Source organism: Plecotus auritus, assembly GCF_963455305.1.
Source record: "Plecotus auritus genome assembly, chromosome: 8".
Classification (NCBI taxonomy): domain Eukaryota; kingdom Metazoa; phylum Chordata; class Mammalia; order Chiroptera; family Vespertilionidae; genus Plecotus; species Plecotus auritus.
This window is the reverse complement of record NC_137782.1, coordinates 56,445,396-56,464,462: the sequence shown is the minus strand read 5'-3', so window position 1 is coordinate 56,464,462 and position 19,067 is coordinate 56,445,396. Positions and strand designations below refer to the sequence as shown.

At 40.0% G+C, this 19,067-nt stretch overlaps 1 protein-coding gene across 4 annotated transcripts in view; it reads left to right on the top strand.

Annotated features, from left to right (window-relative positions):
• Positions 1-19,067, top strand: part of WDR7 (WD repeat domain 7) — a 324,295-nt gene that overhangs the window by 217,937 nt on the left and 87,291 nt on the right. For all 4 annotated transcript variants that reach the window (XM_080686915.1, XM_080686912.1, XM_080686914.1 and 1 more), the window contains 4 exons: positions 647-833; positions 12,872-12,989; positions 15,126-15,275; positions 15,773-15,855. In XM_080686915.1, the coding sequence (XP_080543041.1) occupies positions 647-833; positions 12,872-12,989; positions 15,126-15,275; positions 15,773-15,855 (538 nt within the window). The remainder of the gene's footprint in view (positions 1-646; positions 834-12,871; positions 12,990-15,125; positions 15,276-15,772; positions 15,856-19,067) is intronic.

Genomic DNA, 19,067 nt, shown 5'->3' with positions numbered 1-19,067 from the left:
GAACTGTGACCTCCTGGTTCATAGGTCAGTGCTCATCCACTGAGCCACACTGGCTGGGCAAGCTGCATTTAATTTAACCAACTGTGTGAAGAATTTCCTGCACACCTGACACCCTTGTACTTAATAACACCAGGAAGTGGAGGAGGTACACACTTGGGGGGGGGGGTCACTTTTTTACACTACACGCTTTGCCTTCTCCATCCCTCACCCCTGTGGGTGAACATTGTGCCTAATGAGATGTGTCACGGTGGGAAGTGTTTGACACATGAACTCTGTTAGATGCAGAAGAAAGGTGAAGAAACTTCACATTCCATCATTTGAAGCCATCTGCATCTTGCAGGATGCTTAGTAGGGAGAAACATTGGAAATTTAGGATCACTGATAAGTTTTGAAGTTTTGTATACTTACGTAATTTTTATGGAATTAAAACACTTCAGAATATGGTATAAGATATTGTCACCTAAATAATGCTCAGTCACATACTGTAAACTCAAGATCTCTCATAATCTATCTCTCTGTTCAAAACCCTTTTATAGTTTAAAAAAAAAGAAATCCAAAGTAGTTTACATTTTGAAAATACACTTGAAAGAAAACCTCACAAAAGTAAAATTACTTTATTGCTCTGCCTTTTATTTTGTAATTTTAGGCAAGGCACTGACATTTCTTCTGCTCCAGCCGCCGAGCCCCAAGCTTCCTCCACACAGTACCATCCGGAGAACAGCCATCGATCTGATTGGACGCGGGTTCACCGTGTGGGAGCCTTACATGGATGTGTCTGCCGTCCTCATGGGGCTGCTGGAACTCTGCGCTGATGCCGAGAAGCAGCTTGCCAAGTACGTGCTCAGTTCCAGTTAATGTGATTTGTTTTTGTTGTCAGCGATTACCCTTTATAAATTGTGTGTTTTTAATAGAAAAATTAACAAATGTCTCAATATATGAAATTTTGGATGTGGACAATGAAAGAGAAGTTTGTTCCTGTAATTTTGACACCATTGAGATTTAGCATTGAGCCCATGAATGATCAGTCAGTAACAGTTTTAAAATTGTTTATTGTGATTGTTAGCTAATAATAGTATAAACATCATTGATAAGGAAAATTACGTTTCCCAAATTGCTTTACTAATAGAATGTGTGACCAAATAGTTTGGGGCATTATTTCCTTGTACTCATTTTGATTTTTAAATCACCTTTATTGAGGTTTTACTTGCACACAGTAAAAGACCAGTCATAGGAGGTTGCAGTGATCTGGGAGCAATGATGACAGTAATGGAGTAGGAAGATGAGCTGAGGGACTTGCTAAAATGAACTAAATGGAAACACTTGGTCAGGAATGGCTAGGAGTGGGGGTTGGGGTGTGGGTGGGAGAGGTTAGTGTTGACTTGAGAATTCAGCCTCCTGATTCCTGGAGGAAGCCCCCCCCCCCCCCCCCGCTTTTTTGGTGATATAATACTCATAACATTAAATTTGCCACTATAGTCATCTTAAAACAATAATTCTGTGACATTAAGTGCATTCACAAGGTTATGCAGCCATCGCTGCTATCAAGTTCCTGTAGTAGTTGCTCCAAACAGAAACTCTGTATCCATTAAGCAACCACTCCCTATTCTCCCCACTCCCACCCCCACCCAGTCCCTGGCAGTCACTGATGTTTTCTATCTATGAATGTGCCTATTCTGAAAAATTTCATTTAAGTGGAATTATGCAATATGTGGCCTTTTATGTCTGGCTTCTTTCACGTAGCATCTTTCCAAGGTTCATTCATGTTGTAGTATGTATTAATAACTTCCTTTCTATAGTTGGATAATATTCCATTTAATGGATGTACCACATTTTGTTTCTACCCACTTATCTGTAGATGGACATTTGGGTTGTTTCTATCTTTTGGCTATTGTGAACAATGATGCTATGAACATTCATGCACAGGTATTGGTATGAATACCTATTTTCAATGGAATTGTTGAGTCATATGGTCATTCTATGTTTAAATTATTATCGAGGAGCCACTATTTTCCCCAGTGGCTGCACCGTTTTACATTCCTACCAGTTATGCACAAGAGTTCCATTTTCCCTGCATCCTCACCAACACTTCTTTCTGCTTGTGAGTGTGAATGCCTAGTGGTAGGGATTCTGGAACTGTCCCATGATGACCCTATTAATGTAAATGTGATCACCTCTTTGATTTTCTCAATGATTGGAATTTCATTCTTATCATGGTTAATCTTTAACAAAAACCTCGAGTTCTCTGCCCTTTTATTCTTGGTTGCCTTTCTCATACCCCAAGTTCTCTTCTGTTCCAGCATACTTTGGACTGTAGTCTTTCTGACGCCTGCTCTGGGCTCAGAGTTTGGGGACCAGACAAACAAGTGAAGCCTGGACTTGAAAGCTTGACTTTTTCTGCAGCCCAGACATGCCCAGCCCCAAATCCCAAGATTGATTGGTAGGAGGCAAGTATTTATTTAAACATAGGCAGCTGTCCTCCCTATCACCGCATATCTCCATGCTCCCCAACTTCACCTGGGTGCTCCCTGGCTGTATGCCCTTCAGCAAATTACTTCATCTCTTATCTCAGTTCCAACTATATTTGGGGCTAATTAAAGTACGCACTTCAGAAGGTTGCTATGAAATGAGTTTATATTTACAAAGTGCTTAGAAGAGTATTAGCTAAAAGATGAAATGATTGCTACCTACATGGTGGTAGTGCAGGGTCATTGTCCTAGTGTTCAGCACATCAGGTCCTGCCCATTTCTAGAATGAACAGTTCGACATGGTGGGAGCCAGCATGGTTTATGGATACTGAAGGTTGGAAGGTTCTCGACTGACTTTAAGGATTAGGAGGAAATATGAGCCCTTGAGTTTGTGGCCATAGTGAGAGGCAGCTGGCCTTTGAGCAAAGCCCCAGAACGTGTTTCCAGCCTTTGCCCCCCGCCGCACACCGCCCCCCCCCCCCCCCCCCCGGCTGTGGGTGCCATGCACACCCTCCAAAGAGCCCCGTGCTGGCTGCTGTGACCACAGCTCCCTGGGTGACCTAGGAAGCCTTTAGCACTGTCTGATTCTCTAAAATTTTACTTTGACTTAATGTTTTTGATTGTTTTCAAATCTGAACTAAATACAATTTCAACAGTATCCACTCTTGTTTTGTTGCCTAGGAAGAGAAGTGGTAGGCCTTTATTTTAGGTTTTTGTATTTAATGTTTTATTTTTGAATACATTTACATGAAACTTTTATTAGCAAACATAAAGACGCACTTATGTTTTATCTACATGTAGTATGTCTACAGACACAAATACTGTAGTTTTCCAGTAAGTAATTTACACGTTGCTATTATATCCTTTTCTGTCATGAAGATTAGTATGACTCTATACACCGCTCCAAATAAATGAATGCATCAGCATTTAGCCTTGAGGAGTTCAATGTAATTTTCATCGTGATAAATTGCATAATAAGCAAGAAAATGTTTGCTTATTAATCTGTAACAAGATTTAGATTGAAAATGGCCTTTTCCACCCCTGACACACTTGGCACAGGCTGCAGGAGGACTGAGGGGAGGAAGGGAGCGGTGGCGTGTGCGGGGGTTAAGTGTGCTCACAGCCTCCTCTGCCACCCCTGTGTACCTGCCTCACTGAGGACACGATTACGGTGCTCAGCTGCCTGCCTGCTCGCGGCGGCGATGTCAAGTTTGCTTCCTTAAGAAGCTTTTGCGTTGTAAAATTTTAGTTGGTGTTTATTGACAAAGAAAGCACAGGCAGCGGCTTCCTCTTTCTTCCCATTCTGTGAGCCGACGAGGGATGGGGTTTTGGGGAGGGCCCTGCTACCTAGTCTGGGGAGTGCATCTTACAGCAGTTTCCTTCTTCCTTCCTCTCCTGCGTATGGACTCCTCCATCAGATGATGCCCGGGAGGTCGGCAAAAGCTGTATGTGGCTCAAGATGAACAGGGGGTTTTCCAGAATTAACAATGCCTTCATTTTAGAAATGTGACTTGGAATTTTCCATCTTTGAAATAAAAATCTCACCAGTTATTTTCTGATGTTTTCAAATATTTTGGATAATTTTAAACTGTATTTATTAACTAGCAGCTAATGTGTGGGAGGAACAATGTTAGATAGTGTACATTGTTGTAAAGTTTCAGGCAACAAAGACCCTGTCTCTAAGGCACTTGCAGTCTGACAGGAAAGGTAAGACCCGCCTGGACACAGCACGATACGAAGGGAGGACGAGAGGAAGGGGTCCGACAGTCAGAGCATGAGGAGAGACGGACAGTGGGGTGATCAGAAAGTGTGCACGGAAGAGCTTCATGTGGTTGCTTATGAGGAGAGGGGGGAAGGACAAGGACACGCAAATGGACAGAGATGGGACAGCACAGGTGTGCCTGGAAGATGCTGAGTAGTGAAAGTGAATGTTGCTTTTAACAAATTTTATCCACTAATTTCTGGTAGAACTTAAACTGTGGCATGCTTCTATCTAAACTCTAGCATAATTTCCTTCCTAGTTACTTCTGGGGAATAGAATTAGGGTGAAAGGGAACATCGGTTTTATCTTTTACTTTATAAAAAGAGTGTTAGTGAGTTTCTTCCTTAATTTAGCACCTGCCACAGACCTAGCAGCATGCAGGGAAACAGGTGTGGAACGCAGCCCTCTTGAACTGAATGCTTGCTCCCCGAGAGTTTTGTGCTACACACTCCACAAGTGTTCCCATCTGAAGGGGAAGCTCAAGAAATAGGCATTATCATCCCCATTTTACAGATGAGAACAATATGAATCTTCTCTCTTGCCCACAGTAAAATGCTTCAAACCCAGGTCTCACTGACTCTAAAAACCATGCTCTTACCAGGGTTCAAACCCAGGTCTCACTGACTCTAAAAACCATGCTCTTACCAGTTTGCCACCTAGCATTCAAAATCTAATACCCACACCATGGCCGGTGTGGCTCAGTTGGTTGGGCATTGTCCCATGCACCAAAAGGTTGCTGGTTCGATTCCCAGTAGGGCACATGCTCAAGGTGTAGGTTCGATCCCTGGTGGGGACATACAGGAGGCAGCCAATCAGTGTTGTGCTCTCACAATGGTTTCTCTGTTCTCCCTTGCTCTCTCTCTAAAAATCAGTAAATTGTTCTTAAACAACAAAACATCTAACACCCACAGAGTTACAGACCAATCAAGTTGTAAATTAAAAGCAACCTAATAAAAGGATGTAGAGTGGTCAGCTCAGTGTACTTTGCAGATTTTTAAGGTATAGTTAATGAAATTATGTTCATTGAGAATTTTGTTCCTTCAAGAACTTAAATTTAAATATGAGATAAGCCTCTTGACTGCTTTGGCTATGTGTTATGCCAAATATTGCATAGCTAATGTATAAGAATAAAAATTCTCATTTATTCATAACTATCAAGTGGTTTACATGCAATAAACATTTTAATAATGTCATAGAATTTTAGAGATGAAAATCTTCTTCAACAACACGTTACCCAGTACCCTCAATATGCTATTAATTAAAAATAAGGTTTAGAGAGATTAAGCAACTTGTCTGAGGCCACAATGGTACTCTAAGAGCTGTGACAATGACCTAGGGCTCCCGACTCCCACTTTGCTGTGCCCATACTGTATAATTATGCCACCCTTTCTATGGCAACTGACCCATTGGCAGAAACAGATGGGAGGGATTTTTTAAAGTGAATGATCATGGGGCAGCTCATTCATGGTGCACTGTTTAATTCAAAATGGAGGTTGCACTTCATCGAAAGCATAGGTTGAGTCACCCCTAGCTAGCTGTGGGGGAAATAGAAAAATGTACTATTATATTTCTTACAAATATAATATTGATGAAGTGTTAGAAACAGTATAAAATCCTACTTTATAAAGGAATAGAAAAGTCCTTGTGCTTTTGGCTAGACTTACGTTGCTACGTGATGTGGTGTGTGATTTTTATTCCATTTTCCTAGTTCATGTTGCCGGGCCTTACCCTGAAAGGGGCAGCAGAGCAGGGCTGGCCTGGCTGCTGAAGGGGGCCAATCTCTGCCCCTAACACGCCCACGCCTGAGGGGTCTTAGTAAGTGCACAAGCCCATTGCTTTTCTGGAATACTCCGTTTGCCAAACATTAAGGTAGAAACATGTACTCTCTGAAAGCTACTCGTGCTTTGCTAACACACAGACAAGCACCATATGTTGGAAAGATTCTCTTTAAACAAAATGGAGTTGGAGAAAAAGAGGTAGCATCTGAATTCTTTATCAAATGCCAACTGGGAGTAGAGGACGGAACACATCATATAAACACTAAGGTGCTTTAAAATTCTATGTTTAAACTATTGTTCCTATTCAGATTACATTTATTTTTAATAGAAAATTTATAATCTGAGGAAACCATTAAACCAAATCATGTCAGCATAGTTTTATTTATGGTGAATGTATACAGCATATAGTACATACTAGTAGGTCTGAAAAATAAGCATGTGTTGGAGGAATTGCCATCTTTGAGTTTAGGAAATTAACATCACCTATAAATTATCAAATTAAGGTCCAATATGACAGAGAGAAGATGAAGATTCCTTATTACATTAAAGACGATTGTTAACACACCTTCTTTACCAGGAAGGGGTAAGCTGAATTCCCAGATGTTATGTAATTAAGTATGCATTTTCTAGATAATGTTAGTGTTCGTTTTTGATGGGGAGTGTTTTCAATGCCCTGTTATTGTTTGTACTAGTCAGCGTGGGTTGCCATAACAAAATACCATAGACTTGGTGACTTGAACAAAAGAAATTTATTTCTCACAGTTCTGGAAGCTTACAAGTCTAAGATCAAGATGCTGGCAAAGCAGGTTTCATGCTGAGGCCTCTACTCAGCTTCTGGGTGACTGCCCTATGCTGTGTCCTCATGTGACTTCTTTGTGCTTGTGACCGGGAAGAGAGACCCAGCAAGCTCTCCAGTGTCTTATAAGGGCACAAATCCCATCTTGGGGGCCCCACCCTCATGGCCTCATTTGCCCCCAATTACCTCCCAAAGGCCCATCTCTAAATACCATCATAGTGGGGTTTAGGGTTTCATAATATGGAATTTAAGGGGGACACAAGTATTTAGTCCATAGCACTGTTGAATGTGACTTGTGGGCTATTCAATTAAGTATTTTTTTCCCCTGAATATTCCCTTCCAGCATTCCTTTATTTGACAGATGGGCAAGTCTGACAATTGTAGGCGGTGACATTTAACTGAAGTGGTCTTATATGTAACTTTTAAAATGCTTTACCACAATGAAATAAGGATCAGGGCAGGATTAATGAGCAGTCATGTAAGGAATGAGCGCAGACAGTGGGCCATTTTTCTATTCATGTTTTTATTTATAATATCTATCATCTCTGGTATTTCATTTTGGATGTGTATACTGAAATGCTGAGAAAATAGAGTGTGTCATATCATATTCTTTTAGAATAAAGACTGAAACCAAAGCCCCAACCTATAAACCTGTATAACAAATGATACGCATCACAGCCAGATAAGCAGAATCCCATGAAAAGAGTGAGTTCTCTGTGTACGTGCAGCTTCCAGAATGAGGCAGACACCCCTTTACGTTCAAACCCCTAATAATATGATCCTTCTTCAGTTAGTTAGAATTTATCACATGCCATGCACTCTTGACTTTAAAGAGAACTACATGCAGAATTAGACTCTGCCTGTTGGGACTACCAGATCAATTACTTTGACTTCATTGCCTGGTCAATTCAGTCAAATAACTGGCTTAAGTGATTTTTTTTCTGCTGAATCTGCCAGGTAACTTCATTTAGTGTGGAACTATTGAGCTGCCACGTCGTCCAGGGCCTGTACTAGGCACGTTGGGGGAAGACACAAGATTAGAGGGTATGGTCCCAATGGGTACAGAGTTCACAGTACAAAACTGATTTATAATACCTGGCAGGATGGGAGTCAGGGCTAAGGGCCCAGAATAAACGGGTGTTGTTGGTGGTTGTTTATATATTTCAACAGAAGGTAATTGAGTACTATAGCAATTGCAGAATACCATGTGGGCCTCCAGGAGAATTGAACAAAGGGGAGGGAAGGGAGAAGGGGAAAAGCACTAGCAAAACACTACAATAGAAACAGGAACAGAATTTTAGGGACCAACCTTGAAATTAGCCTGCCTTAGGAGCACTGGTGCTGAAAAGACTGAGTTATGAATTAGTGAAACTAGATTATGGAGGGCCTGGGGTCTCAGGCCAGGGAGTTTAAGATTTATCTTAGAGACTGTAGGAGCCACTGGAAGTTTTTAAGCAGGTTAACTGTGGAATAAAGTTGGTGATTTCGGAAGGTTGCCCTGATAGTGGCACATTGATGGGGACCACAGGGGACAGAGACGAGGGTTGTCTTCTTCCCCGATGCCTGAGCAACTCCTCTCTGTTATCACACTCACAGCCCTCCTGCTTTTACACTGTGGATGCTCAAAAAGTCACTGCAGAGCTCTGACCTAGAACACAGATCTGTCCACACTGTGCAGGCCTGTGCCCCAACTGCCAGACGCTGATGGTGGGAATTGCTCAGGTGCACACATTGATGCCTCTATGTGTCAACTATTCCAGCTTCCACTGAACTCAGTGGGCAATGCTTATAATTTTAGGTCTCTGGTTAGCCTCCTTCCCATTTTTCTTTTTTTTAAAAAAATGTACTAGAAGCCTGGTGCATGAGATTCGTGCACTCGGAGGGGAGGGGGGGGGGTCCCTCAGCCCAGCCTGCACCCTCTCGCAGTCCAGGAGCCCTCGGGGGATGTCTGGCTGTGTGCTTAAGCCCAGTCCTCAGGGGGAGTGGGCCTAAGCTATCAGTCAGACATCCTTAGTGCTGCTTCGGAGGCGGGAGAGGCTCCCGCCATCAGTGCTGCTCTCGCCAGCTATGAGCCCAGCTTTTAGGAAAGCAGCGCTCCCACTGCGGAAGCGCACTGACCACCAGGGGGCAGCTCCTGCATTGAGCGTCTGCCCCCTGGTGGTCAGTGCGCATCATAGTGACAGGTCATTCTGTTCGGTCGATTTGTATATTAGCCTTTTATTATATAGGATTTTTATTGATTTCAGAAAGGAAGGGAGAGGGAGAGAGATAGAAACATTAATGATGAGAGAGAATCATTGATTGGCTTCCTCCTGCACCCTCCTACTGGGGATCGAGCCCGCAACCTGGGCATGTGCCCTTGAATGGAATCAAACCCAGGACCCTTCAGTCCTCAGGCCAATGCTCTATCCACTGAGCCAAACTGGCTAAGACCCCCATTTTTGTATAGCTTCTCTTCCGGACCCCACCACTCATCACCAAACTTGACCACTTCTCTTCCGAGAAGAAGTTGGTCAGTCCCTCAAATTTGGGAGATCATTTGCTGAGATGGAGAAAGCTGTGCTGTGTGACTAGGCCTTTAACTAGCATGTCCTGCTGTTCATTGATCTCATTTTCTTTTTGCTTTGTTTTTGATTGTGGAGGCACCTTGGTCAGAAGAAACATGTGCTGTATGTGTAATATCGGTCAGATGAGGGCTCGGTGTTTTTGCATCTTGGAGCTCATTAAATCTTCTCATCAACCTTGTATCCCCATTTTAGACTAAGGTGGTCACAGGGGCCAGCACTAAGGCAGGGGAAATATCCACTTGTCACTGTATCATGACCCTTGAAAGTCTATCAGCTGATCACTCCCACCCTTAGGTGTACACACACATATGCATATCCATTCATTCTTATTCTTTCTCTTTCCCCTCCACCCCAGCCCCTTCTCTGCTTCCACTAAATGTTCCTTCTCTATACAAGGAGGAGAAGGTGTGGAAGAGAAGACTTAGATGTGGGTGGTGAGTTTGCTGGGATCCTGTTTATGTGACTAGAACTCTGGTTTCCACCTCCGAGAGGTCACCTGTTAGGACGCTTGTCCTGCAGAGCCGGACCCCATCTCTTAGCACCTAAGGGAGCAGTACAGCCATGAGGAGGGCAGACAGGCACCCAGAGCCATGAAGTTCAGCAGGAGTACCACCTTCTCTGTCACTGTTATTTTCCTTGATACAACCTGGCTCCGTAGGCAGCCACCTCACTAACATAGATACCCAGGTTCAAATTCAGCCCAAGGTCTGTTGCCTAAGCTCGGTGGGCAGTGGCACCTCTGCCCCACATGTAAAGCTGGTCATGTGCACCCACATTTAGGACTTCTTCATGTAGTCGAATTTGATCTTCCTGAGGACTTTTTGAATCCCAATCCTGGTATTTAATACAGTTGCTCCCACTGACAACTTTATAAGCACACCACTTGATAACCTGGCACCCCGAATCTTTATTCAAACCACCATTGGTACGGAATAAACAGCTGCAGTGCCAGTGTTGCCGCACAACACCAGAAACCTCTCTCAGGGGTGCAGTGTAGCCATTCACCCAAAGCCACTGAGTGAGTCATGTTACCAATCATCAATTCAGTGAACTGTAATATAATAAGCCCCTCCCCCCTTTACTTCTCCAAAGGTCAGCTCTTCTGAAAGACATTCACTACCGCCTTGGCTCTTCACAGAACTTCTCTGGACCTGATTTCTCCATTACATACTGATATCCCTCACTTTGTAGGGCTGTTTGGGAGCAGATACAAGACGACGTGTAATAATAGCATCAGAAGCCTGACTTCAAACCTAGACCTTGGGTTCCAGGCCCAGTTTCTTTCCTCTGTGTCCATCTTCCAGATGTGGGATGGGCTGCCCGGGAGACAGACACTCCTTTTCCCTGGCTCACTGCTCGGCAGGGATGCTGCTAAGGGATCGTTTCCAACTCCAATATTCTATGATTTTTATTGATCTTATGAAACGTGATTTAGGTTTGTTCAGATTATTCAATTAACATACCATTTTTGTTTGTCTCAGCCTGTCAATATTATCAACACCTATTCATTCACATTGATGAAAAAAGGAAACACAGAGAATTTGAACAGTTTAATGAGCATTTGAATATCTTAAAACATGACTTAAAATATGATCTAAACTTTATAATTATTAAACAATCTAGCCCCAGCATTACTCATAAAGTAAACATTTCTTTTGCTGAATTCTCAATATTAAAGTTTAATTCAGAGAAGAAACTCGCTAAGCTACCCCACCTTGCTCTCCTTCTGAGCATCTTTCCAGCCCCTATGGGGACTGCTGGCATCAGGATCTTCCATGGGGGGTCGTGCCCCCCAATGCATTCCTTCTGTTGATTGTTCAATATGTGTGTTTTCCTTTCAGCTCACATCTTTCTTTTTACTGGTAAACATCAAAGGAAGGCTCTCCATCCTCTCTCCTGTGAGTTCCTGCTTTGACAGTTTTACTCTCAAAGATTTAAGCAGCATAACAGTCACAAAGAAATTATAAGCAGAATTTTCTATAATCAATTTACTTTCTTTTAACAAAGACGAGAATGCCTACATAATGCATCTTTATTTTCAACTAAAACTCAAAATGATTCTTAGAGCAATTACAGAAATACTGATAGACTTTTTGAGAATTTTTAGTAAATCTAATCTGGTTTACACATGCAGCACACAGACTTCTTTAATTAGAGCAGGTCAGATCTTCTTATTACTTCATGTGGATGTCTATAATAATAAAAGTGTAATATGCTAATTAGATCAGACAGCCAAATGACCTTTCAGACGTCATTCTAGAGGTCCTTCCCGGACGAAGCCCCTGTGGCGGGGGCTGAGGCAGAGGCGATTAGGGGCGATCAGGCAGGCAGGCAAGCAGTTAGGGGTGATCAGGCAGGCAGAGAGGTTAGGGGCAATCAGGCAGGCAGGGGAGTGGTTAGGGGCTATCAGGCAGGCAGGCAGAGGGGTTAGGGGCGATCAGGCAGGAAGGCAGAGTGGTTAGGGGTGATCAGGCTGGCAAACTGGTGAGTGTTTAGGAGTCAGCGGTCCCAGATTGCGAGAGGGTGCAGGCTGGGCTAAGCCCCATCCCCCCACCACCCCATGCATAATTTTGTGCACCAGGCCTCTAGTTTAATATAAAAAATATTTAACTAGAGAGACAAACTATCATTGGGTCTCTTACTGAATAACAAAATATACCTTGTAGACAGTTAATGTGTAGATCACATGCTGCATTTTAATTAATAGTCTATACTTTTCACAGTACAATATATAAAAGAAGCTTTGAAACAGTAATATCATTTGTATGTTTTAGGGATGGCAAAAGAATAGAAATAACATCACTCTCCTATCAGGACATTCTCACAGTTACAAAAGGTTTATTTTATCATGTACATATTCTTATGTATAGCCTGGATAATGCCAGACTAAGTATCAGTTACTGTAATTTTTTTATTAATATGAATTAAATATTGGCAAAGCATACTGATTAGTGGTGGGTTGGTTTTAAAAGTATTAAGTATGGGATTAAACTAGCAGTACTAAGGATATTTTAAACTACAAATAATATACAAGCTAAAAATAATCTTGTCATTCTCAGTTCTTGTGATAATTTCATGGACAGGAGTGAATTTTGCTGTGACCTTAAATATAGCCTTTTAATGTGGCCTCATAATCAAAATTACCTTTAACTTTTTTAAGGAAAGAAATGGAAAATTTCCACAAAATGTTTGTTCTTGCCTTATTCTGAGCTTTGTGATATGTATTCAGTACTAGTTCTTGATAATTTGTTAACAAGGGGTTTGTAACACTTTGGACAGATGCACATACTGTTTTCAATCTTCACGGTTAATTATTCGATTTTGTATTTGATGCCAGAACACCCTGACTCCTAATCACTGCTCATTGTTGCAAGTCCATTATGTTCTAACTGTTTGAGTGCTCCCATTGACCTTGAACTGACATTATAAGCTGTGTCTAATCTTTTCAGTCTATATTTCTAATGCTTCTTTTCTTTTTTCCTTTTTTTCTGCTCCCTGTTTAGCATCACAATGGGGCTGCCTCTGAGCCCAGCAGCTGACTCCGCCCGCTCGGCCAGGCACGCCCTCTCCCTCATTGCCACTGCTAGACCACCCGCCTTCATCACCACCATAGCCAAAGAGGTGAGTGAACTTCAGGTCTCTGTACTCGCATTTAGAGGAATTATTGGGCATTGTGAGCTGAGGGTCCGTATCCACAAATCATCCTGCCAGTTCGTTCTAGAACAATGCAAGTTGATAATTTGGTCCTGCAATGAATGCATCTGTACCTGTGGGCACACCAAATTCCACACTGGGCCAGTCATTACTCTGTGCTTTTCTATTCTTTTCTTTTCTAGAAGTTAATCACTTGGAAATATATAACAATAATTTTTCAATCTGATAGAGCAGGCTTCTTCAAAATAAAACACAAGGCGGGACAAAAGTTTTACAGTTGGGAGTACATGGAACACATTGTTTATTCTTAAATTACTCTTTATTAATTATTGTATTATTTTCCATATGAACAACTGTAAACTTACTTTTGCCCACCCTGTATATTAAAGGTCTTTACATTTTTCAAGTATATGTACCTGTAATCAAAACCAAACTTCTTATTTCACATTGGCTCTCCAACTGTAAAAAAAATGTAAGCCATAAACTTGCTAATTGTTTTTCCTATTGCATGTCACAAATAAAGACTTGAATACCAATTGATTCCCACATTCTTAGTGTTCCAACTAATTGCCCACATCTAACTGAGGAACTAGTGAGGAACAATGGGCCAATTATAGGATCTTCCTATAGGCTGCAGTAGTGGGAAGGACAGGAAGGGATGATGGCTCCTAAGTGTTTTTAAGGTCTGTTCCCTTTCAGCCTGAGGAACGTGCAGACTCTGTGTTTGGGGGGTCTGGGCCCTGTCTGAGTTGTTTTTCCTTCAGCTGTGATGAATTTTTAAAATACTAAATAAACACTTCTGAGTCTGCTCTGATAACCTGAAACTTATTGGGCCTGTGTCTGCCATGGAACCATCCAGAAGAGGCACGCAGCAAATATTTGTGACATGAAGGCAGCTAGAAGGGAGGAAGGGAGGTCCTAAGCAGGCTGTATAGGTTTATAAGAGGCAGTGGGACTTTGAATTCATAGCTAAAATAAATTTGTAGACTTAAGGGTGTGTGTTTTTCTAATAGAGCACAGTGTTAAAGTGAGATTCTACTGTCTTTAAAATATACATACATATATGTATGTATGCGTTTATATCTTTATGGATGTGGTATATTTGTATAAAGTGTATGTATAAAATGTATGTATGTATAAATGAACAGACTTAGGGGATTTTTTTACAAGTTTTCCTCATCAGTGGGATATGCACAGATAGTAATATTGAATATGCTGAATAAGCTTTACCTCAGTCTGAGCACATGTACAGGTGCTATGAACACCAGGCATTAAATGGTCTCTTTAAAGGAAGTAAACAAGTATTTATATTACTTGTGTTTTTTACTTAATTTGCACCATATACATATATGAGTATTTTTAAATGAACTGTTAGAATAGCCATGCTTTGAATTTATTCTATTCCAGCACTTGGTTAGAAGGTAATTTTTAAGTATTTTAATGTAATAGTCCACATTTATTGCCTTTTAAAAACAAGTTTTCCACTTCACTTCGAGTTTTTGAGTAAAATACTGAAGTATTTCTCTCTGTGACTGAGTCCTCTACGCCATCCCCATACCCATTCTCTGCTGGCCAGTTCAGGGCCAGTCAGTTTGTATGGGGAAAATCACACTAAACTTACATTACTTACAGTGCTCATTATTTTTGGAGGCATGTTTATTTTAATTTACCAACTTGATTGTAAAGCACCCAGCATGGTGCCTGAGACCTAGTAAGTGCCATATAAACATCACTTACTGTGATTACTTGAGAGCAAGTATCATGTCTTACATTTGCTGAAGCCCTTAACTGCTCTCCACCTCAGTGGCCTATATACTAACCTCACAGACCTTCAGTCTGTCTTTCCTTGAGAAATGTCCTGGTAATATTATATTAAAGTTTTATGTACCTGGGAACTTAGATAATTTAATTAGAGAAGACTTAACTGGGTTTTTATTCTACTAAATACCTTCTTTTGCAATCAGAAGTATTTCCTGACTCACCCCAGGAGGTTTGTTCTTGTTGATTTTTTTATGTATCTACTGTAATAATAATTTCCAGTGGCTAGAAGTGTGAAACTCTATCAAGGGTCCACCACATCTATAGCACGGAATGTCTCCACAGGTCCACAGACACACTGCTCTGGCCGCGAATACCCAGTCGCAGCAGAATATACACACGACCGCGCTTGCACGAGCTAAAGGGGAAATTCTGAGAGTCATTGAAATTCTCATTGAAAAGATGCCCACAGATGTTGTGGATCTTCTTGTGGAGGTAAGAATACCCTGTTTTAAATGACACATCAACAGCCTGAATGAAATATTCCAGTGGAGTAATATACATCTCTAAAAGAGACCTCATTTAAATTTCCTCAAAAATCAAAGCGATTGCTATGTCCATGTATCATTCACCTGGAATTAATTGATCTACATTAGAGTAATTTTTAAAGGTCATGTTCTCTTTAGCATCTTCCATTTTAAATAAAACAAAACACATACAGTATGCTTGAATAAAGTTACTACACTGGATATGCATATGAACAGCCTTTAAAGGAAATAAGTGGTTTCTTTATTTTATTGCATTGTCTTATAAATGTTTTTCGCAGGTAAAAGGTAGCCTGCAGTATAAAGTAAATATTCTTTAGTTTTTAAGTAAATATTAAAATTAAACTGCCTAGAATTTTCATGGGCAAGTGAGGCCTAAGTTAATAATTTAAATTTGGAAAATTAAGAATTTGAAATTAATTTTAGATTTGTATCCTTCCTATAAAGGTTATGGACATCATTATGTACTGCCTCGAAGGATCTCTAGTTAAAAAGAAAGGTCTTCAGGAGTGTTTCCCAGCCATCTGCAGGTAAAGAAACCTTTGATAGCACGCAAAATGATGTCAGTAACAAATAATTGTTAAGAAACCTTGAACATGGTTAGTAGTTTTGCTCAGTTAGAAATCCAATCATTAATTAATATCTTGCTTGCTTTCTAAAACAATTTAGGCGGCCTGTAATAAAAACACAACATGAAGTTTTCTCAAAACGTGAGAAATGAGTAAGATAACATCTATTGAATATGCCTGTATTCTTACATCGGTACTCAAATGAACATTTACATGAAAAAAAAGGAGAGTGAGGAAGATTCTGACATAAGAGAAAAAATATAATTGGCAGTCCATAGAACCCTTTATGTCACATTTTTGTTGGTAAATTTTATTTTTAATTTAAAGGCCTGCATCTATGTATTGTATGTGTTTTGCCTATGAGAAAGCAAGAAAAGAAGCTAACAGCAGTTAAAACTTTTATAAACAGCGTTGAATATATTAATTATAACCGTAAGAATTTTGTGTCTAGCATATAATTGTTATGAAATGAAGATCTTTTTAAAATTTCAAAATGTAGTAACATTATGTTTATTTTCCTTTTAAAAGAGCAACCAGTTGGTCATAGTTACATAACATTTTTCTTTTTAAGACAAGTTCCCGTGATTTTAGTTATTTTTGCTCAGTTCTATGAGTACCTTGTGGTGGAATGCTTTGTTTTAGACTATACGTTTCCTGAGAGCAGTGACATTACACTATGCATCTTTATGTTGTCTGTATTCCGGAGTATTATGGCAAGCATTTGATGAATTAATTACTACACTCTATAAGCATGCTCATGTATTTTACATTTTTACAATAGGTTTTATATTTTAAGTTTCTTTCTGATTTACACCATCCAGAAGTTAAAATATGAAGACACATAAGAAAAGACTATGTTATAGTATACATGTGTACAGATGCATATTTTCTTGTGATATACATTAGGCATAATAGAATACCATAATTTTTTAACATCATGCCACATTAATTCTGGTTTATGTTCTTTTTGTTAAAAATTGTACATACTGGATTTTTCATGCAGATAACTGATATTAAGAATTAATGTAGCTGTTATAGTCCCAGTCTATTGTTCTTTAAGGAAATGTCTAACTGAAAATGGTCATTTGTTACCTAGTGGAGGTGAGGCAGTGTTTTTCCTAGGACTGAGCTTACTGAATGCTAGCACAGCGTTCCTTACAGCACCAGTCGCTGCTGTGCGAACAAGCCTCCGGGAGTTAAGGTGAGGAGTCTGGTGCTTACAGGGCCCGTCTTCCCTTTGCCGGAGGACGGCCTCCTCCCCAAGCAGCGTCTTCAGTTCCTTAGGTCACCTTCGTTTACTGCACATCCACATTTGATTCCTATTGTTTAATCACCGGAGAGTAAGGATCCTGCTTCAATGCTAGGGAATGCTTAGTACCAGTTTTTTTTCTGATTGACAGAAAGCAATTTTTTGTTGTTTATTCATTTAATAACATTTATTGAACACCTACTGTGTATCAAGTACTAGCTAGGCCCTGGGGATGCAGTGATGAATGAGATGATATCCTGAAGAAGCACAGGATCTAATGTAATTATAAAGATAAATAATGCCAGGGTGCTGTCATGTGCTGGAGTAGAATTACATACCAGGGACAGGATTGGACAATAAATAGAGCGCTGAACTCTGGATATGGGAATCTTAGGAAGATTCACAAAGGAGAAGGCAGACCAATAATGCTATTTGTGACAATGATTTGCTATAAGGGGCTACCAGTTGAAGAGAAGGATTTGTCCTCAGGGGGTTGGGTGGTGGTGCTAGATGAGGTGGTGAGTTTGGGGAACACTTCACTGAGGGGTTGTTGGGATGATGGGCTTTGCAGAATGAATGGGCACGTGCATTTCGAGTTGCCCAGAGAACCAGAGTAGCAGATGTTGAGGACACAAAAGTGTACAGTGAGTTTGGTAAGCGCTGTCTTGTCTTGGCTAGAATGTAGGCTTAGGATGGGAGTCTAGTATAGTACTTTGAATTTCAAATGAAGGAATCAGGCTATTATTCTATAAGCAAAGGGAAGTCAGCAAAGTTTAAGCAAAAATGTGTAATTCTTTTCCCAGAACAGTTTATAAGACATAACGTTATGAGACACCAGATTTATAAAAAAACAGTTGTTGGCTATCTCTTATTGAACTATGTCAAATATTATTTGTGCTGTGAGTGTATAAGCCACATAGGCCTACTTATTTAAGAGTCAACCCATAAACATAGAAAGATTATTAACAATGTAAGGTTGTAACTTATGCCAAATGTGAGTAGAAACAGACAATATATTATGGATTGTTAGATGGGACCTCAAAAGTTTTACAGGTCAATGCCACCCTACCTATTGGCTGATTTGTACTAGGCTGATAAGTGAGCAACAGCAAAAATATCAGCAGAAGTTAATATTATTTCCTTGAAAATCTACTATGTGCACTTCATTGTACTAGGTGCCTTCCAGCAGTTATGAACACTCAACATATAGATAAATGCATTTCACTAAATATGAAACTCCAAATTTGATGATGGTGAATATCTGTGGTCCAGTCATGTGACATTTGTTTTTAAAAATATTTATATAACTTTGTATTCATTTTTGCTTTTTTCCTTTTCTTCCCCTTCCTTTACCTTTTCTTAAAAGATGCTATGATTTTAGGTTAAGTAATTTCTGTAATGTTGCTTTATACCAATATTAAGTTGCTGTGGCTGGTAGATCATAAAAAGGGGTAAAACTTCATTTAGTATTCTTTTTAAATGAGGTGATATTTGTCAAAGCACACAGCAAAATGCTTATGATTTGGGTATTCAGAGGATGTTAGTTTTCTATGAGTCTCTTCATCTTAATAGTAATGTAAAAATAAAAAATATATATATAAGAAATTAGTTAATATATATTTGAATAGATAGTATATGTTTAAAAAGCACAGGATGATGTCATTTTCATATATGTAAAAATTTTGGTTTACTTTTCAAAATACTAAATAATTTCTAGTCAAGTTATAAAGGGAATCTTCACATCTCAAGTTGTATTAATTCAATTAAGAGCAAATATAGTATACTGAAGTCATTGAATATTTAAAAATTGAAAGTATTCTGCCTTGCTTGGGTTACACATCAAATTCACTATTTTCTTGAGTTCCAAGATGAAGTAGCATCTTGGAATGCTGATTGATCCTGAATTTTCTTGGGTTTTGTTTTA